Source organism: Nerophis ophidion, linkage group LG21, assembly GCF_033978795.1.
Source record: "Nerophis ophidion isolate RoL-2023_Sa linkage group LG21, RoL_Noph_v1.0, whole genome shotgun sequence".
Lineage (NCBI taxonomy): Eukaryota > Metazoa > Chordata > Actinopteri > Syngnathiformes > Syngnathidae > Nerophis > Nerophis ophidion.
In genome coordinates, this window is record NC_084631.1 from 9,766,375 (window position 1) to 9,788,674 (window position 22,300).

Genomic DNA, 22,300 nt, shown 5'->3' on the forward strand with positions numbered 1-22,300 from the left:
CAGCCACACAGGTTACACTGATGGTTGTGATATAAACAAGTTTAACACTCTTACTAATATGCGCCACACTGTGAACCCACACCAAACAAGAATGACAAACACATTTCGGGAGAACATCCGCACTGCAACACAACATAAACACGACAGAACAAATACCCAGAATCCCATGTAGCGCTAATTAATTTAAAACCGCCTTCACGCCATGCTATCTGCATACCATGTAGCATCCGACCCCTGGTAGCACACATCATCCACTGCAAGGCATACTTGATCAACAGCCACACAGGTTACACTGATGGTTGTGATATAAACAAGTTTAACACTCTTACTAATATGCGCCACACTGTGAACCCACACCAAACAAGAATGACAAACACATATCGGGAGAACATCCGCACTGTAACACAACATAAACGCGACAGAACAAATACCCAGAATCCCATGTAGCGCTAATTAATTTAAAACCGCCTTCACGCCATGCTATCTGCATACCATGTAGCATCCGACCCCTGCTAGCACACATCATCCACTGCAAGGCATACTTGATCAACAGCCACACAGGTTACACTGATGGTTGTGATATAAACAAGTTTAACACTCTTCCTGATATGCGCAACACTGTGAACCCACACCAAACAAGAATGACAAACACATTTCGGGAGAACATTAGCACTGTAACACAACATAAACACGACAGAACAAATACCCAGAATCCCATGCATCGCTAACTCTTCCAGGCTGGAAGTGGGGGTGTATAATGTGTTTGTTCTATTTTCAAACAAAGCAAACAATCTGAAGTTGTCTTTATTGTTAAGTTATCGTGTCGTGATTTAACCAGTCCGGCCCACTTGGGAGTAGATTTTTCTCCATGTGGCCCCATCGTCTAAAATGAGTTTGACACCCGTGCTTTAAACAATCAAATTTTGTTGACAACCTTGTCTGGTGAAGATAATGCCCTTTATTTAAAACAATAAAATATAAACACTATAAAATACATAAATAAAAAACATTTTCTTGAACAAAAAAATGAAATAAAATTTATTTCAATCAGTTATATAAACACTAGTAATTAATGAAAATGAGTAAAATTAAGTGTTAGAGGTTGGCACTATTAGTGGAGCAGCACACACAATCATGTGTGTTTCTCGGACTGTATCCCTTGCAGACTGCATTGATATATATTGGAGGAAGCAAAATATTACTAACAGAAGAAAACAACCCTTTAGTGTGAATGAGTGACCAGAACATCCACTGAGCGTGGTCCTTTCCAAGTTGTAAGTCTCTACATTTCACTGTATTAATAACAAAATCAGAAAAACATTTTGCCGTCCGTCATCTTTTTTTTTTTTTTAAAGATTGAGTGGACTCTTTTTCACAAATAATCTCACTCACTCGGCCTATTTGAAACACACTTTAACGTGGATGTATAAGCTTCTTGTCAAGTGTATTGTGTTAGTGCCACTTTATGCCTTTAAATGCTATTTTTGACGCCATATAGCAGGGGTGCCCATTACGTCGGTCGCGAGCTACCAGTCGACCGCGGGGGGTGTGTCAGTCGATCTCCAGCCAGGCTTTTAAAAAAAATAGACCTAAAAATTAGTGATCATCAATCTTCACCAAGACGTCACTTAAATGACATTCACGGTACCGGAGGGTCTTGTGAGATGACGCTGGCTGCTGCAAGATCATTATTATGAAAATATGACCGAGAGGAAGGCGAGAAACACTTTTTATTTCAACAGACTCTTGCGCCGTACCTTCCGTCAAAACTCTAAAGGCCGACTGCACATTTCCTATCTTCACAATAAAATCAATCAATCAATGTTTATTTATATAGCCCCAAATCACAAATGTCTCAAAGGACTGCACAAATCATTACGACTACAACATCCTCGGAAGAACCCACAAAAGGGCAAGGAAAACTCACACCCAGTGGGCAGAGAGAATTCACATCCAGTGGGACGCCAGTGACAATTCTGACTATGAGAAACCTTGGAGAGGACCTCAGATGTGGGCAACCCCCCCTCTCTAGGGGACCGAAAGCAATGGATGTCGAGCGGGTCTAACATGATACTGTGAAAGTTCAATCCATAGTGGCTCCAACACAGCCGCGAGAGTTCAGTTCAAGCGGATCCAAGACAGCAGCGAGAGTCCCGTCCACAGGAAACCATCTCAAGCGGATCAGCAGCGTAGAGACGTCCCCAACCGATACAGGCGAGCGGTCCATCCTGGGTCCCGACGAGCGGTCCATCCTGGGTCTCGACTCTGGACAGCCAGTACTTCATCCATGGTCATCGGACCGAACCCCCTCCACAAGGGAGGGGGGGACATAGGAGAAAGAAAAGAAGCGGCAGATCAACTGGTCTAAAAAGGAGGTCTATTTAAAGGCTAGAGTATACAGATGAGTTTTAAGGTGAGACTTAAATGCTTCTACTGAGGTGGCATCTCGAACTGTTACCGGGAGGGCATTCCAGAGTACTGGAGCCCGAACGGAAAACGCTCTATAGCCCGCAGACTTTTTTTGGGCTCTAGGAATCACTAATAAGCCGGAGTCTTTTGAACGCAGATTTCTTGCCGGGACATACGGTACAATACAATCGGCAAGATAGGCTGGAGCTAGACCGTGTAGTATTTTATACGTAGGTAGTAAAACCTTAAAGTCACATCTTAAGTGCACAGGAAGCCAGTGCAGGTGAGCCAGTACAGGCGTAATATGATCAATGTAGCATATGTCAAACTCGTTTGCACTTGCACTTGCATGGCTTAATCTTTGAGACAAGCATATGCTACATAAAAGCCCTGCTTCATGCTGCCTGCGCTAACTAAATACAGAGTCTCGGAAAACTGGCATGCACAAGCGATCCCACAGAAAGCTCAGAGACTCTTATTTTGTTAGCGCAGGCAGCATGAAGCAGGGCTTTTATTGTGAAGATAGGAAATGTGCAGTCAGCCTTTAGAGTTTTGACGGAAGGGACGACGCGAAAGTCTGTTGAAATAAAAAGTGTTTCTCGCCTTCCTCTCTGTCATTTTTTCATAATAATGATCTGGCAGCAGCCAGCGTCATCTCACAAGACCCTCGGGTGCCGTGAATGTCAATCAAGCAAGCTACGGAATTTGCCGCCAATGTTTTTCTTGTAAAGTGTATGGAAGCTGGATGAATTAGATGCCAAAAAACAACCACTTTCATGTGGTATTGTACAGAAAGGACAACTTTTTTTCTCCTCCATTAGAAAATGTGGGCGTTATCATCATTACTGTCTGATTCCAATCAATGCAAGTCATCAGAATCAGGTAATACACCAACTTATATTCTTGTCTTTGTGAAAGAAAGACATCTATATGTGTTACACATGCTTGTATTATCATTAAACACATTTAACTTGTTTACAAAAATGTCTCTTTCATAAATAAATAAATATAAATGATATATATAAATGAGGTAGATCCCCTCGAGTTGGTCAATTGAAAAGTAGCTCGCCTGCAGAAAAAGTGTGGGCACCCCTGCCATATAGGCTATGATTAGGTAGGTGGTACACGCCCCTTTAAACTGCATGCCTACATGGCGGCCATCTTGGTCAGGGTTCTTTTGCCATTTGAAGGGATGCAATACAAAGTGTTGGGTAGTCAAAATAAATCCTAACTTGCTATATGTGAATCGATTTTTTACAAGTTTACCTTAAGGAAAATGTAAAAACACGTGTTATTAATATACAAAAATCTAAATAAAAAATGTAGTAAAAAAAAAAGTATAATACTTTAAAAGTGGTACAGTTAAAGCTTGTAGCAAAACTTCATGAACACAAAATCATGTCAAATTGTAAGAAATGATTTTATTACATTGAGGTGAATCTGTTTTGACATTTTCAGTCACATTTCAAAAGTAGAGAATGAGGAAATGAATAATCAACACCAAAGTGGCTGTCAGCACGTCAATAGCCTCCTGGTTCCAGCGGAGAAAAGCAAAGGAGAGATGAATTCTGACCTTTGCTAGATCCTCTCCACGTAGTTCCCGGGGAACATTCCCTCCCGCCCGCGCAGGCGTCCAAACCACCATCCGGACGGATCTGTGGAACCGCCAGAGAACCGCCCCACTCGTTAGCGACGACGCTGTTTGGGCCGCGGCTGCAGAGGGCGAACGTTACCTTCGGTCAGTATCTCGATGACGTCGTTGGCGTTGAAGCTTAGTTCGTCCGTGTCCTGGGCGTCGTAGGCGAACAAGGCGCGGCACTGTGGGGTCCGGGGCTTGGGCTTGGGAGCTGGTTTGGGTCGGCCCGCGCCAGGGACCGGCTTCACCTCCTTGGAGCGCCGCCGCTGCAATCTGCGGGGCGACAGCTTTGTTAGACTCAGTTTTCATTTGACAATTTCCCGTTCTGTCTGCGACCTTGACAGTCGCCTCCTGGGGGTGATTTGAGGCACTACAAGACCCCAATTTGTGCTGTAAGGGTGCGGTCCCCAATTGCCTCTCAAAAATATAAGGTTCTGGATCATAATTTATCCCAAAGTAATTGTTGTTGGCTCACACAAAGTCTGCTTGATTAGCATTGTTGTTGATGGGGAAGGGGTCTGTGGCTCCTCCTCTATCTCACAGGTCACATGACTGGCTTGCTCATTAAAGGCCTACTGAAATGAGATTTTCTTATTTAAACGGGGCTAGCAGGTCCATTCTATGTGTCATACTTCATCATTTCGCGATATTGCCATATTTAGTAGAGAACATCGACGATAAAGTTCGCAACTTTTGGTCGCTAATAAAAAAAGCCTTGTCTGTACCGGAAGTAGCAGACGATGTGCGCGTGATGTCACGGGTTGTGGAGCTCCTCACATTTGAACATTGTTTACAATCATAGCCACCAGCAGCGAGAGCGATTCGGACCGAGAAAGCGACGATTTCCCCATTAATTTGAGCGAGGATGAAAGTTTCGTGGATGAGGAAAGTGAGAGTGAAGGACTAGAAAAAAAAAAAGGCAAGGGCAGTGGGAGCGATTCACATGTTATTAGATACATTTACTAGGATAATTCTGGAAAATCCCTTATCTGCTTATTGTGTTACTAGTGTTTTAGTGAGATTATATGGTACCTGAAAATCGGAGGGGTGTGGCCATGGGTATGGTGACCGCCAGTGTCTCCGGTGGGAGGAGGCAAGAGAGTCCACAAGCTCCGCTCATGTATAAGGTAAGAGCCGACTTATTACCACAATTTTCTTACCGAAACCTGCCGGTTGACATGTGGTCGGGAACCATGTTCACTTGACCGCTCTGTTCCGTAGTAAAGCTTCACCTTCGGGAATGTAAACAAGGAAACACCGGCTGTTTTTGTATTGCTAATGGCAGCTGCAACATACCGCTTCCCACCTCCATCTTTCTTCTTTGACTTCTCCATTATTAATTGAACAAATTGCAAAAGATTCAGAAACACAGATGTCCAGAATACTGTGTAATTATGTGATTAAAGCAGACTACATAGCTTGGATCAGGCTGGAAAAAAATGTCCCCTACAATCCCAGACGTCACGCGCATGCGTCATCATACACGTTTCATCATACCGACGTTTTCAACAGGATACTTCGCGTGAAATCTAAAATTGCAATTTAGTAAACTAAAAAGGCCGTATTGACATGTCTGGGGTGGAGCGGAGGCGTGGTTGGGGGCGTGGTCGGAGGCGTGGTTGGGGTGGGCCGTGGTTAAGAGGGGAGGAGTATATTTACATATACAGTTCACCTACTCGGGAATTTCATGTATATATATATATATATATATATGTATGAAATACTTGACTTTCAGTGATTTCTAGCTATATATATTTATGTGGGCGGCATAGCTCGGTTGGTAGAGCGGCCGTGCCAGCAACTCGAGGGTTGCAGGTTCGATTCCCGCTTCCGCCATCCTAGTCACTGCCGTTGTGTCCTTGGGCAAGACACTTTACCCACCTGCTCCCAGTGCCACCCACACTGGATTAAATGTAACTTAGATATTGGGTTTCACTGTGTAAAGCGCTTTGAGTCACTCGAGAAAAGCGCTATATAAGTATAATTCACTTCACTAAAAATATAATTCACTTCACTAAAAATATAATTCACTTATATTACATATCTGAATAAAATAAATAGTTGAATTTCAGACGGCACCTATCAAATACACAATACTAACTGTAATGTGCTTGCTGGTTATTAAAAAAACAACAACAACACTTACCTTTCACTATTTGAGTAACCTTTGTTCTGCCATTTGCGTACTGGCGAGAGTCACTTGCCGTCAGGTGTGCAACACCACATAAAATGTTGGCCAATCAAAAAGCAACCCCATAACGCTATAGCCAACATTCACCAGGTGATGGCGACAGACAACATAGAATCACTCTATTACAGACGGCTTCGCCATGGCTGTAACTTCCTCGTTTTTCTGCTTCGTCTCCTTGTGTGTGCAGTTTTTCAATAAAATCCGTAGATGTTGTCACGTGATTGGGCAGCCAAGCTGTTTATATAGTGGGAAAGCGGACGTGAAAACAGGCTGTTTCCACTCAGGTCCGCTGAATTTTGGGGAGATTTTCGGGAGAAAATTTTTTCCGGGAGGTTTTCGGGAGAGGCGCTGAATTTCGGGAGTCTCCCGGAAAATCCGGGAGGGTTGGCAAGTATGCTGTCGTTAGCAAAACTTTACCACTGTTATATTTACAGTAAAATGCTGGTGACTGAGCTGACAGTTTTTACATAAAATCCACGCTCCTTTTTACTGTGCATTAATGGAAATGAAAAACCTGAAGCACCTTTATTTTTACGCAAAAATTCTGGTGACTGAGCTGCCTTTTTCTTTTGCAGTAAAATCTAGAGTCATTGTTCTTACGGTGTATTTCTGTAAATAGAAAAACTGCACCATTATTATTTTTATTGTAAAATTCTGGATACTGAACCGCCTATGTTTACCATAAAATATACAGGTGTAGCTTTTACAGTGCATTACTGTCAATTTAAAAAATTACATTAATGCAACAGAGCTGTCAGATTGTACGTAAAATTTACACACTTAAAAGAAAAACACGTGCATTACTTCAGACAAACAAAAACGGTACCACTGTTATCTTAAAAGTAATAGAATGCCGGCCAAGCTGACAGTTTTTTGTTTTTTTTCCACCATAAATTAATCAAAAGTCATTTTTATAGGGCATTACTTCAAATGGAAAAACAGACCCATTGTTATTTTTATGGTGAAATTCTGGTGACTGAGCTGCCTTTTTTTTTTTTTACTGTAAAATCTACGAACATTGTTATTACGCTGCACCACAACATGGATGGAAAAAACAATACCACTGTTATTATTTACAGCAAAATTCTTGTTACCGAGCAACCAGTTTTACCTAAAAAGCGCATTACTGTAAATAGAAAAGCTTTACCAATGTCGTTCTTACTGTAAAATGTTGGTGTTTGAGCTGCCTGTTTTTACCATAAAGTCTATGGTTGTTGTTTTTACAGTCTATTGCTGTAAATGGAAATCTGGACCACGTAAAATCTATTGACTTTGTTTTAAAGCGCATTACTTTAAATAGAAAAAATATTAGCACTGTTATTTTTATGTTGTATATATATATATATATATATACAATTTTATTTTATTGTTTTTAACCATAAAATCTACCGTCATTTTTATAGTGCATTACTGTAACTAGCAAAACTGTACCACAGTTATTTTTTCGCAAAAATTCTGGCGACTGAGCTGCCAGTTTTTTACGTAAAATCTGCCGACTTTTTAAAAAGTGGATTAATGTAAACGGAAAAAACGTACCACTGTGATATTTACTGTAAAATTATGGTCACTAAGCTGCCGGTTTTTACCATAAAATCTACGCTCGTTGTTTTTACAGTGCAATACTGTAAATAAAAAACGCTACCACTGAGCTGACAGTTTTTGCGTAAAGTTATTTTTTATTAAAGGCCTACTGAAACCCACTACTACCGACTACACAGTCTGATAGTTTATATATCAATGATGAAATATTAACATTGCAACACATGCCAATACGGCCTTTTTAGTTTAATAAATTGTCATTTTTAATTTCCTGTTGAAAACGTCACAGAATGATGACAATTACGCATGACGTCACGGACTGTTAGGAAATATTAGCGCTGCGCACACACACAGCTAAAAGTCGTCTGCTTTAACCGCATAATTACACAGTATTTTGGACACCTGTGTTGCTGAATATTTTACGATTTGTTCAATTAATAATGGAGAAGTCAAAGTAGAAAGATGGAGTTGGGAAGCTTTAGCCTTTAGCCACACAAACACACGGTGATTCCTTGTTTAAAATTCCCGGAGGTGAAACTTTACTATGGATCAGAGCGGTCAAGCGAACATGGATCCCGACCAAATGTCAACCTGCAGTTTTGGGTGAGAAAATTTGTGGTAAAAAGTCGCCTCTTACCGGAGATCAGCTGAGCTTGTGCCGTCCGTACAGCTGCCGTCGACTTCCCTCAGACACTGGCCTCAAGACACCCGTGGATACACCCTTCCGACTATCAGGTACTATTAAACTCACTAAAACACTAGCAACACAATAAAACGATAAGGGATTTCCCAGAATTATCCTAGTAAATGTGTCTAAAAACATCTGAATCCGTCCAGATGCAATCGCGTTTTTTTTTTCTAGTTTGTCGCTATCAATATCCTCAAACACAAATCTTTCATCCTCGCTGAAATTAAGGGGAAAATTCTCGTTTTCTCGGTCCGAATAGCTCTTTTTGTTGGACGCTCCCATTAAAAACAATGTGAGGATGTGAGGAGCCATCAACGGGTGACGTCATCGTCTGCGACTTCCAATAAAGGCAGGGCTTTTCTGTTAGCGACCAAAAGTTGCGAACTTTATCGTCGATGTTCTCTACTAAATCCTTTCAGCAAAAATATGGCAATATCGCGAAATGATCAAGTATGACACATAGAATGGACCTGCTATCCCCGTTTAAATAAGAAAATCTCATTTCAGTAGGTCTTTAAAGTGCATTACTTTGAATCGGTCCATGTAAAATTTATTTTTGTTGGACTACAACAGGGGTGCCCATTACGTCGATCGCGAGCTACCAGTCGACCGCGAGCTACCAGTCGACCGCGGAGGGTGTGTCAGTCGATCTCCAGCCAGGCTTTTAAAAAAAATAGACCTAAAAATTAGTGATCATCAATCTTCACCAAGACGTCACTTAAATGACATTCACGGTACCGGAGGGTCCTGTGAGATGACGCTGGCTGCTGCAAGATCATTATTATGAAAATATGACCGAGAGGAAGGCGAGAAACACTTTTTATTTCAACAGACTCTCGCGCCGTACCTTCCATCAAAACTCTAAAGGCCGACTGCACATTTCTTATCTTCACAATAAAAGTCCTGCTTCATGCTGCCTGCGCTAACTAAATACAGAGTCTCGGAAAACTGGCGTGCACAAGCGATCCCTCAGAAAGCTGGCGTGCACATCACTTGTGCACGCCAGCTTTCCGAGACTCTTATTTTGTTAGCGCAGGCAGCATGAAGCGGGGCTTTTATTGTGAAGATAGGAAATGTGCAGTCGGCCTTTAGAGTTTTGACGGAAGGGACGACGCGAAAGTCTGTTGAAATAAAAAGTGTTTCTCGACTTCCTCTCTGTCATTTTTTCATAATAATGAACTGGCAGCAGCCAGCGTCATCTCACAAAACCCTCGGGTGCCGTGAATGTCAATCAAGCAAGCTACGGAATTTGCCGCCAATGTTTTTCTTGTAAAGTGTATGGAAGCTGGATGAATTAGATGCCAAAAAACAAACCACTTTCATGTGGTATTGTACAGAAAGGACAACTTTTTTTCTCCTCCATTTGAAAATGTGGGCGTTATCATCATTACTGTCTGATTCCAATCAATGCAAGTCATCAGAATCAGGTAATACACCAACTTATATTCTTGTCTTTGTGAAAGAAAGACATCTAAATGTGTTACACATGCTTGTATTATCATTAAACACATTTAACTTGTTTACAAAAACGTCTCTTTCATAAATAAATAAATATAAATGATATATACAAATGAGGTAGATCCCCTCGAGTTAGTCAATTGAAAAGTAGCTCGCCTGCAGAAAAAGTGTGGGCACCCCTGGACTACAACATGACGAAAGCGCTTGGATCGCTTGGTTTTAATTCGCCGCTGTGTTGTTTTCTTTAATGTTAATAAGGATACGACCTTATGCGGAGGTGTACTTGTAACAATATAAACTGACACTATTTATAGTCGCGGAGCGGAGCGTGAAATATTTTCTACTTCCGAGGGGGTGTAACAGAAAATAGTTGAAACGCACTACTTTAAATTAAAATTTTTAAATTTTTATGTTGATATCATGCCGACGGGCTATTTTTTGGATTTGTTACCATAAAATCTAAGGTCATTACCCTAACTGGAAAAAAATTTATAAATTGTATAGTGTACTGAGATGCCAGTTTTTTTTACATTTTTAAAGGTGATTTTGCCGTCAACATGGGTACTTCAGGCTGACAGTTCTCACCCTGAGGCGCCCTGTTCTGGGACGCCCATGAAGCCCATGTCCACGTGCTGAGAGTCCTTGCCCTCGGTTCTGCGCTGGCTCTGGAGGCGGGGTAGACTTGGCTGCTCCATGCTGGACTGCTGCCTTGTTAAGGAGCGTCTGGAGGACCCTCCTTGGCTAGTCACCGGGCCTGGGTGGTGAAGACCTGGGGAAACCATGGATCACACCATCAGGGTATTGTCATTGACTGTGTGTGTGTGTGTGTGTGTGTGTGCGTGTGTGTGTGTGTGTGTGTGCGTGTGTGTGCGTGTGTGTGTGTATGTGTGTGTGTGTCCATACCCAGGTTGTTGTGGTTGCTTGGTGGAGCCCCAGGCTTCCTGCAGAGACTCTTGCGATTGTCCCTCCTGGTGGGTCCTGGAACCAGCAGGAAGTCAGGGGAAACTCTCAGGCTAAGGTGTACTCACCAGGCCGCTCAGAGCTTACGCGAGTTTTTGGGCAGACCCGTTCCAATGGAGACGTGCAGAACCTTCCCGCTGGGTTTCAGCACCGCCTCGTCCCCCTGGCCCACCTGGAACTGGATCTGTCTGGACCCTGACGAGCTGAACGGACCCCAGCCGCCCTTCTTTACTTTGAACTCCAGGCTGAAAGAACGGAATGAAAATCGATTCGAGGGTTTTGTTGAGAAAGTTTGGAGATAGTGTCACGTTACAAAACATCTGAGGATCGGAATCGTTGTAAGAAAACATGTCGTTCCCTCACTTTCTTTGGACACAACACATGTGACAAGAGTAGGACATGCCTGGTCTAACCCTCCCTATGTTCCACCAGGGCTTAGACCCCCATTTCCCGTTGTAAATACACAATTTTATTAGACGTCAACCAACCTGACACACCATAGTCAATCAAGGTAGCCCGACTCAGGTGAGTCAATCAAGGTAACCACAAAAAGCCGAGTGACTGAAGGTAATTACACTCAGGTGAGAGACTCAAGGTAACCAGACACGGGTGACTAAATCGAGGTAACTAGACAAAGGTGAGTGATTGAATGTAACCATACACAGGTGAGTGACTCAAAGTAACTGGACACAGGTGAGTAAATCAAGGTGTGTGAATTGAGGTAACCAGACAAAGGTGAGTAAATGAAGGTAATCAGACACAGGTAGATTAATTAAGGTAATCCAACACAGGTGAGTGCATCAAGTAAACAACAAAGTGGAGTTAATTCAACGTAACCAGACCCAGGTGAGTAAATCAAGGTAACCAGGCACATGTGAGTTAATCAAGGTAACCAGACACGGGCGACTAAATCAAGGTGACTAACCACAAACCTGACTAAATCGAGGTAACCAGACACAGGTGAATGAATCAAGGTAACCACTTAATCCAGGAAACCAGACACAAACCGGTAAGTCAGATTTAGCATTTTCATGGTTTGAATCCTATCTTACTGACAGGAAGCAGTGCGTCTCCCATAACAATGTGACCTTGGAGTGTGCTAGGTTCGGCCTTCTTTCATCTCCGTAATATCGTTTAAATTTTATCGCTCCCATTTTGTCCACCACAACGCTGAAATCATTATTCATGCATTCGTTAATTCTCGTCTCGATTACTCTAACGTATTATTTCTGGGTCTCCCGATGTCTAGCATTCAAAGATTACAGTTGGTACAAAATGCGACTGCTAGACTTTTGACAAGACCAAGAAAGTTTGATCATATCACGCCGATACTGTACATACTTTATATACCTATATACATATACTGTATACCTATACATATACTGGCTCACCTGCTCTGGCTTCCTATGCACTTAAGATGTGACTTTAAGGTTTTACTACTTACGTATAAAATACTACACGGTCTAGCTCCATCCTACCTTGCTTGTATTGTACTATATGTCCCAGCAAGAAATCTGTATTCAAAGAACTCTGACTTACTAGTGATTCCCAGAGCCCAAAACAAGTCTGCGGGCTATAGAGCGTCTTCTGTTCGGGCTTTAGTACTCTGGAATGACCTCCCGATAACAGTTAGAGATGCTACCTCAGTAGAAGCATGTAAAGGGGAACATTATCACAATTTCAGAAGGGTTAAAACCAATAAAAATCAGTTCCCAGTGGCTTATTTTATTTTTTGAAGTTTTTTTCAAAATTTTACCCATCCTGGAATATCCCTAGAAAAAGCTTTAAAGTGCCTTATTTTCGCTATCTGTGAAGCCATTGTCCATTTTCCTGTGATGTCATCCAGTGATGCCAATACGGATAGCACAGCAAGATATAGCAACATTAGCTCGGATTCAGACTCAGATTTCAGCGGCTTAAGCGATTCAACAGATTACGCATGTATTGAAACGGATGGTTGGAGTATGGAGGCAGATAGCGAAAACGAAATTGAAGAAGAAACTGAAGCTATTGAGAGAATAGCTATTGACGTTATTCGGGCATGTCTGCCTTAGCATCGCCGGTAAAATGTGCAGACCAACAATCGGAAATATCGCATCTTGCGACACTGGATCAACTTAAATCCATCGATTGGTAAGTGTTTGTTTGGCATTAAATGTGGGTGGAGGGAAACGCTGGATGTAAATATAGTTTCAAATGTACATACAGCTAGCCTAAATAGCATGTTAGCATCGATTAGCTGGCAGTCATGCCGCGACCAAATATGTCACATTAGCACATAAGTCAACAACATCAACAAAACTCACCTTTGTGATTTAGTTGACTTTATCGTTGGAAATGCATCTGCAGGTTATCCATACATCTCTGTGCCATGTCTGCCTTAGCAGACACTCCGTCACATTCAATGGGGGTCTGGCGGCAGATTTCTTTGACTTTATCGTTGGAAATGCATCTGCTTTGAGTGTCGCAGGATATCCACACAATCTTGCCATCTCTGTAGCAGCATAGTTTTCGTCGGTAAAGTGTGCGGAACAAACGACTGACCATTTCGTCGGCTTTCCCCACACCCTCGTATTTTGAACACATTTCGTCCAATTTCTTGCCACTTTCGCATCTTCGGGCCAGTGGTGCAACGTGAATCCCTCCCTGTAAGTGTTGTTACACCCTCCGACAACACACCCACGAGGCATGATGTCTCCAAGGTTCCAGAAAATAGTCGAAAAAAACGGAAAATAACAGAGCTGAGATGCGGTGTTTGAAATGTGTTTGAGAAAATGGCGGCTTTATTACCTATGTGACGTCACGTTCTGACTTCATCGCCCCGAGAGCGATACATAGAAAGGTGTTTAATTCGCCAAAATTCACCCATTTAGAGTTCGGAAATCGGTTAAAAATATATATGGTCTTTTTTCTGCAACTTCAAGGTATATATTGACGCTTACATAGGTCTAGTGATAATGTTCCCCTTTAAGTCCCATCTTAAAACTCATTTGTATACTCTAGCCTTTAAATAGACCTCTTTTTAGACCAGTTGATCTGCCGTCGCTTTTCTGCTCTGCCTCCCTCTACTGCGTGGAGAGGTTATCAGGTGATCATAGATCAGCCTCCACGGAGGAGGCACTAGCTGTTCCAAGACGATCCCCTGCTGAAATCCCAATGGACTGGTCTTCCACATTATGAAGTCGGGACCCGCAGTGGACAACTCCTTCCGCATCAGTCGGTGACGTCTACATGCAAAAGGATCCCCTGCTGGCCCCAATATGATCTGGACTTTCACCTTATTAATCGTATCCACTCGGAGGGCGGATACATCTGTGGTCCCTCCCAAGGTTTTATCGCTGTTCCCTTTGGGTTGAGTTTTTTCTTGCCCTGATTTGGGATCTTAGCCGACCGAGCATGTCGTTGTGGCTTGTGCAGCCCTTTGAGACATTTGTGATTAAGGGCTATATAAGTGCATTTTGATTGATGATTGATTGACAAGTGAGTAAATCAAGATAACCAGAGACAGGTAACTCGGCATGGGTACATGAACCAAAGAGTGACAAAGAATGTTGGCGTACTTACAGGTTGTTGAACTTGAGCGGAAGATTCCTCTGAGTTTTCTCTTGATGACGTTTGATGAGCAGACTGAGGAATTCGGTCTTGAAGACACTTTGGAGAACGCTGTCATATTCCTCTTGATGGATGATGAAGATGTCGTCCTGGAGTGTGCTACAGGTGCACACAAGCAAGCACGAAAATCTTCAAGACAAATTTACAATAACAAATATTCTGTTTTTAGAACCCTGGCCGGACTTGGTTTAGGTGCCTATCTTACGATTTGGTTCAGTTTCAGCTTTAGTATTGGTTCTTTTCTAGTTTTGCCATCCATCCATCCATTTTCTACCGCTTATTCCGTTTGGGGTGGCGGGGGGCGCGGGTGCCTATCTCAGCTACAATCGGGCAGAAGGCGGGGTACACCCTGGACAAGTCGCCACCTCATCGCAGGGCCAACACAGATAGACAGACAACATTCACACTCACATTCACACACTAGGGCCAATTTAGTGTTGCCAATCAACCTATCCCCAGGTGCATGTCTTTGGAAGTGGGAGGAAGCCGGAGTACCCGGAGGGAACCCACGCATTCACGGGGAGAACATGCAAACTACACACAGAAAGATCCCGAGCCTGGGATTGAACCCAGGACTGCAGGACCTTCGTATTGTGAGGCAGACGCACTAACCCAGGGGTCACCAACGCGGTGCCCGCGGGCACCAGGTCGCCCGTAAGGATCAGATGAGTCGCCCGCTGGCCTGTTCTAAAAATAGCTCAAATAGCAGCACTTACCAGTGAGCTGCCTCTATTTTTTAAATTGGATTTATTTACTAGCAAGCTGGTCTCGCTTTGCTCGACATTTTTAATTCTAAGAGGGACACAACTCAAATAGAATTTGAAAATCCAAGAAATTACTTAAAAGAACTTGGTTTTCACTTGTTTAAATAAATTCATTTATCTTTTTACTTTGCTTCTTATAACTTTCAGAAAGATTATTTTAGAGAAAAAAATACAACCTTAAAAATGATTTTATGATTTTTAAACACATATACCTTTTTACCTTTTAAATTCCTTCCTCTTCTTTCCTGACAATCAATTTTCAAGTAATTTGTTTTATTATTATTGTAAAAAATAATAAATACATTTTAATTTAATTCTTCATTTTAGCTTCTGTTTTTTCGACGAAGAATATTTGTGAAATATTTATTCAAACTTATTATGATTAAAATTCCCCAAAAATATTCTGGCAAATCTAGAAAATCTGTAGAATCAAATTTAAATCTTATTTCAAAGTCTTTGGAATTTCTTTTAAAATTTTTGTTCTGGAAAATCTAGAAGAAATAATGATTTGTCTTTGTTAGAAATATAGCTTGGTCCAAGTTGTTATGTATTCTAACAAAGTGCAGATTGGATTTTAACCTACTTAAAATATAACATCAAAATTCAAAAATTAATCTTAATCAGGAAAAATTACTAATGATGTTTCATAAATTATTTTTCTATTTTTTGCAAAAAGATTCGAATTAGCTAGTTTTTCTATTCATTTTTATCAGGTGAATTTTGAACTTTAAAGAGTCGAAACTGAAGATAAACTATGTTTCAAATTATTTTTATTTTTTTTCGTGTTTTCTCCTCTTTTAAACCGTTCAATTAACTGTTTTTTTCAACATTTATTCTCTACAAAAAAACCTTCCGTACAAGGAAAAAAAAAAGTACGACGGAATGACAAACAGAAATACCCATTTTTTTATATATATAGGTTTATTTAATAAAGGTAAATTGAGCAAATTGGCTATTTCAGGCAATTTATTTAAGAGTGTATCAAACTGGTAGCCCTTGGCATTAATCAGTACCCAAGAAGTAGCTCTTGGTTTCAAAAAGGTTGGTGACCCCTGCACTAACCCCTCTGCCACTGTGAAGCCCCTAGTTCTGCCAATTTATGTTTAATCTAATTTAAGTTGTGAGTCATGTCTAGTACTCCCATTTTAAGTCTGTTTTTAGTTGCCAGCCTGAAGTTCTGATTTTAAGGCTGGACCTGTACCTCAAGGAAACTGATTGTATACTGTTGAGTTCCATCTTCCTCTTGAGAACCTCCTGAATTTGACCTTTGTCTGGTCCCTGCTTCACCTTCTCTCGACCAATCAGGTACAAAAACTTGGGGGACAGGATGAGGTCGCGCTTGACCGTCTGGTGAAGACAAAGAGATGAAAATGGACGTGTTCTGGAGCCAAAACGGTTTCGTCAGTTCTCACCCTGAACCTGCGATCAAATTTCACCACCGTGTCGGCAAAGTCAATCCTTTCTCTGCGGCCGACGAATTGACGGATCTCCGGGTGAATGTCGGTGCCGATGTAGTCTCCCACAAAGTTCCTGTTCAGGCTGTTCTTGCGGCGCTCCTTCTTGTTCAGCAGGATGTCGGACGCTTGAGGAAAAAGTGGTATCTGAGAAGGTCTAAGACCGACTCGGCGAGGGGCCATGAGGACTCACCTTCCTCCCTCATCTTGACGTACTTGCGGACGGCAACATGTTTGCGCCACGCCTTCTGGATGACTCGGGCGTAACCGTTGTACTTCCTCTCCCTCATCTCCTCCAATAGGAAGAGCTGCAGGGAAAAAGAAAGACTCAACACCAAACATTTACTCTGCATTTGATTCACGTCTCAAACCGGATTTTCCAGACACGTCTTCATACCGACTCCGGAGCTTTGATGAAGACTTTTTTCTTTCCTAGCTGGAATTGGTCCTGGTCCATGTTGACGGAGCTGAGAAGGTGAAGGACACCCTGGCGCTCCTCGCCTTTCCAGGCAGGCCAGGTCTCCCGGGTGAGGATGGCGTACCTGTGTGGCGAATCGTTAGATGTCAATCGGCAACCCGACCCTCTACCGGCCCTCGCTGGATTCGGCTCTGACCTATGCAGGAACTTATTGAAAACGCGGCGGTATGCGTATCCCGCTCGGCGGACCCGAATGTTCTCCCGGAGGCCGAGGTACTCCACCTGGTGACGGACTCGGTTCTCCTCCCAGTCGTGTGGACGTTTGGTCTCGTTGGGTTTAATACAGCGGATGTAGTGAGGCGTACACTTCATCAGGGTCTTGACCAGAGTGTTGGCTTGTGTCTGACCAGGAGAGGAGGACGAGAAAGTCACCTGGTGATGAGGTCCACCCCAGTGAATGACTTCTGCCCGTCGGTCTCACGCTCACCTTGATCTTGCTGCTGGCCGTGGAGGGACGTCCCCTCTTCTCGGCCTCCAGGTTCTCAGGAAACAGCGCTCTGATGAACGGACTGAGACAAACGCACCACAGACAGCCGTCAGCTCGAGATCAGCACGGGGTCGTCACAGGTGCAGGTCACACTCACAACTCGCTGCCTTGCATCAGCTCGATGATGTCGTTGAACAACACGTCCCTGTTCCTCTCGCAGAAGCCGCCGACGTCGTACGACACCTTGACACACGCACAGACGGCAGTCAAATTAGACCGGACGGTGCCGGGACCCCTGCGACTCTCTCCGAATACCTTTCAGGTGAATTCACGTGATTGGGGAGGTCATACCTTGCCGGCGTAGTGGTGGATGACAAATCCTCTGTTCCAGCTGCTGAAGTGTTCATGTGAACCAACTTGACCCTGCAGTTTTTGCAGCAGGGTCTGGTCGGCGCCGTCACCTTTAGCATGCATGGTAGCGCACACGTCGTCCAAGATGCTCATGACGCCTGGAGGATTCTAGAAATCAGTGACACGATGTCAGCGTTCCGCGTTAAATTAAATGTTCTTGCGGTTCTTTGACTGGGAAACTGACCACTTTGGACTCAATGAGGTCGCACACAACTTTGTTGTTGAAATATTCGATGGGTGTCCATTTGATCCCCTCCTGAACATACTCCTCCTACACGCGTGCACAAGCCGGGAAGCTTTTATTTTGAAATGACAGAGCAAAATGAAAATATGATGTCGTCACACCTGCTCTGCCTTCAGCGTAAGTTCGATGAAAATCTGCTGCAGCTTCTCGTTGACAAAGTTGATGCAGAACTGCTCGAAGCCATTTTTCTAAGACGAGAAATAAAAACAATGGATTATGGAGGTTCATGTGCGTCTTTATTGCGAACGTTTTTTTTTTGACACTGAATTTATTTTACTGAATTTTTTGCGTTTGAATTTTGTAATCTTAATGTTTTTAAATTAACATATGCAGACAATTTTATTGAATAAACATTCAGTAAAATTTATATTTAAAAATTCAGTTTGTTAAAATACATTTTTTGAAGTTGTGTAAAAAAAAGTGTCTCAAAATTCAGTGCAAAAAAAAATTCATTCGGAAAAATTCAGTGTACAAAAATTGGGTGTTAAAATTTTTCTGTAAAAATTCAGTGCAAAAAAAAAAATTGGAGCAAAATTTATGTTTTGATACAGGTTTTTGAAATCCAAAGTGAAAAAATTTAAATAAATAAAAATTAGGTGTAAAAAACAAATTGGCGCAGGAAACTTACGTGTAAAAAAAATCAGTATAAAAATACTGTGGATCAAAAATCAGTGTATAAAAATTCAATGCAATCTTGGGGTGGAAAATTCAGTTTATAAAAAGTCGGTGTAAAAAAAAACAGTGCAAAAAAAATTGTGTATAAAAATTGTTAGCATAATTTGACATTCAGTTTGCAGAATTCAAATGCAAAAAAATTCAGTGTCAAAAAACGATTTGGTAATAAAAACACAAATGAACCACGAAAGTGTTTGCACTGGTCTTGTGACCGGCGTGTTCGCTGCATGTGTAGTGTGTCGTTTAACAAATTCAGTGTAAAAAAAAAAAAATGTGTGCAAAATTTGTGTTTTGATATAGACTTTTAAAATTCAGTATGAAAAAATTAAGTAAAATAAAAATTAGGTGTAAAAAAAAATTGCCGCAGAAAATTTAAGTGTAAAACAAATCAGTATAAAAATACTTTGGATCAAAAATCAGTGTATAAAAATTCAATGCAATCTTGGTGTGGAAAAATCGGTTTATAAAAAGTCGGTGTAAAAAAATTCAGTGTAAAAGAAAATTCAGTGCAAAATATAAATTGTGAGCAAAATTTGTGTTTTGATACAGGTTTTTAAAACTTTGTGAAAAAATTCAGTGCAAAAAAAATTGTGTATAAAAATTGTTAGCATAATTTGACATTCAGTTCGCAGAATTCAAATGCAAAAAAATTCAGTGTCAAAAAACGATTTGGTAATAAAAACACAAATGAACCTCGGAAGTGTTTGCACTGGTCTTGTGACCCACGTGTTCGCTGCATGTGTAGTGTGTCGTTTAACAAATTCAGTGTAAAAAAAACAAAATTGAGCAAAATTTGTGTTTTGATACAGGTTTTTGAAATTCAGTGTGAAAAAATTAAGTAAAATAAAAATTAGGTTTAAAAAAAAGTTGGCGCAGGAAACTTAAGTGTAAAGAAAATCATTATAAAAATACAGTGGATCAAAAATCAGTGTATAAAAATTCAATGCAATCTTGGTGTGGAAAATTCAGTTTATAAAAAATTCGGTGTAAAAAAATTCAGTGTAAAAGAAAATTAGATGCAAAAAAAAATTGTGAGCAAAATTTGTGTTTTGATACAGGTTTTTGAAACTCCGTGTGAAAAAATTCAGTGCAAAAAAAAATTGTGTATGAAAATTGTTAGCATAATTTCACATTCAGTTCGCAGAATTCAAATTAAAAAAAATTCAGTGTCAAAAAACGATTTCATAATAAAAACACAAATGAACCTCGGAAGTGTTTGCACTGGTCTTGTGACCCGCGTGTTCGCTGCATGTGTAGTGTGTCGTTTAACAAATTCAGTGTAAAAAAAAAAATTTGAGCAACATTTGTGTTTTGATACAGGTTTTTGAAATTCAGTGTGAAAAAATTAAGTAAAATAAAAATTAGGTGTAAAAAAAAAAAAAATTGGCGCAGGAAACCTAAGTGTAAAAAAAATCAGTATAAAAATACTGTGGATCAAAAATCAGTGTATAAAAAATCAATGCAATCTTGGTGCGGAAAATTCAGTTTATAAAAAGTCGGTGTATAATAATTCAGTGTAAAAGAAAATTCAGTGCAAAAAAAATTGTGAGCAAAATTTGTGTTTTCATACAGGTTTTTGAAACTCCGTGTGAAAAAATTCAGTGCAAAAAAAATGGTGTATAAAAATTGTTAGCATAATTTGACATTCAGTTCGCAGAATTCAAATAAAAAAAAATTCAGTGTCACACTACACAAATAATAAAAACACAAATGAACCTCGGAAGTGTTTGCACTGGTCTTGTGACTGGCGTGTTCGCTGCATGTGTAGTGTGTCGTTTAACAAATTGAGTGTAAAAAAAAAAAATTTGAGCAAAATTTGTGTTTTGATACAGGTTTTTGAAATTCAGTGTGAAAAAATTAAGTAAAATAAAAATTAGGTGTAAAAAAAAAAAATTGGCGCAGGAAACCTAAGTGTAAAAAAAATCAGAATAAAAATACTGTGGATCAAAAATCAGTGCATAAAAATTCAATGCAATCTTGGTGCGGAAAATTCAGTTTATAAAAAGTCGGTGTAAAATAATTCAGTGTAAAAGAAAATTCAGTGCAAAAAAAATTGTGAGCAAAATTTGTGTTTTGATAGAGGTTTTTGAAACTCTGTGAGAAAAAATTCAGTGCAAAAAAAATTGTGTATAAAAATTGTTAGCATAATTTGACATTCAGTTCGCAGAATTGAAATCCAAAAAAATTCAGCGTCAAAAAAACATTTGGTAATAGAGACACAAATGAACGTCAGAAGTGTTTGCACTGGTCTTGTGACCGGCGTGTTCGCTGCATGTGTAGTGTGTCGTTTAACAAATTCAGTGTAAAAACAAAAAACAACAATTTAGTGCAAAAAAAATTGTGAGCAAAATTTGTGTTTTCATACAGGTTTTTGAAACTCTGTGTGAAAAAATTCAGTCCCCCAAAAAAATTTGGTGCTGAAAAATTCAGTGTATAAAAATTGTTAGCATACAGTAATTTGACATTCAGTTCGCAGAATTCAAATGCAAAAAAATTCAGTGTCAAAAAAACATTTGGTAATAGAGACACAAACGAACGTCGGAAGTGTTTGCACTGGTCTTGTGACCGGCGTGTTCGCTGCATGTGTAGTGTGTCGTTTAACAAATTCAGTGTAAAAAAAACAATTCAGTGCAAAAAAAATTGTGAGCAAAATTTGTGTTTTCATACAGGTTTTTGAAACTCTGTGTGAAAAAATTCAGTCCCCCCAAAAAATTTGGTGCTGAAAAATTCAGTGTATGAAAATTGTTAGCATAATTTGACATTCAGTTCGCAAAATTCAAATGCAAAAAAATTCAGTGTCAAAAAACCATTTGGTAATAGAGACACAAACGGACGTCAGAAGTGTTTGCACTGGTCTTGTGACCGGCGTGTTCGCTGCATGTGTAGTGTGTCATTTAACAAATTCAGTGTAAAAAAAACAACAATTCAGTGCAAAAAAAATTGTAAGCAAAATTTTTGTTTTCATACAGGATTTTGAAACTGTGAGAAAAAATTCAGTGCAAAAAAAATTTGGTGCTGAAAAATTCAGTGTATAAAAATTGTTAGCATAATGTGACATTCAGTTTGCAGAATTCAAAAGCAAAAAAATTCAGTGTCAAAAAACATTTGGTAATAGAGACACAAACGAACGTCAGAAGTGTTTGCAATGGTCTTGTGACCGGCGTGTTCGCTGTACGTGTAGTGTGTCGTTTAACAAATTCAGTGTAAAAACAAAAAACAACAATTTAGTGCAAAAGAATTGTGAGCAAAATTTGTGTTTTCATACAGGTTTTTGAAACTCTGGGTGGAAAAATTCAGTGCAAAAAAAATGGTTTGGTAATACAGACACAGATGAACCTCTGAAGTGTGTGTACT

At 40.6% G+C, this 22,300-nt stretch overlaps 1 protein-coding gene across 1 annotated transcript in view; it reads right to left on the bottom strand.

Annotated features, from left to right (window-relative positions):
• Positions 1–3,810: 3,810 nt before the first annotated feature.
• The window catches only part of myo1eb (myosin IEb), a 41,184-nt gene continuing 22,694 nt past the window's right edge, over positions 3,811–22,300 (bottom strand). The window contains exons 12-27 of the mRNA XM_061881856.1: positions 18,373–18,459; positions 18,212–18,298; positions 17,968–18,135; positions 17,774–17,859; positions 17,617–17,698; positions 17,326–17,531; positions 17,109–17,253; positions 16,905–17,019; positions 16,670–16,839; positions 16,459–16,604; positions 14,446–14,592; positions 10,969–11,126; positions 10,825–10,899; positions 10,507–10,690; positions 4,143–4,318; positions 3,811–4,064 (exon numbers count right to left, since the gene is read on the bottom strand). Coding sequence (XP_061737840.1) covers positions 3,988–4,064; positions 4,143–4,318; positions 10,507–10,690; positions 10,825–10,899; positions 10,969–11,126; positions 14,446–14,592; positions 16,459–16,604; positions 16,670–16,839; positions 16,905–17,019; positions 17,109–17,253; positions 17,326–17,531; positions 17,617–17,698; positions 17,774–17,859; positions 17,968–18,135; positions 18,212–18,298; positions 18,373–18,459 — 2,109 coding nt within the window. The 3' untranslated portion in view covers positions 3,811–3,987. The remainder of the gene's footprint in view (positions 4,065–4,142; positions 4,319–10,506; positions 10,691–10,824; positions 10,900–10,968; positions 11,127–14,445; positions 14,593–16,458; positions 16,605–16,669; positions 16,840–16,904; positions 17,020–17,108; positions 17,254–17,325; positions 17,532–17,616; positions 17,699–17,773; positions 17,860–17,967; positions 18,136–18,211; positions 18,299–18,372; positions 18,460–22,300) is intronic.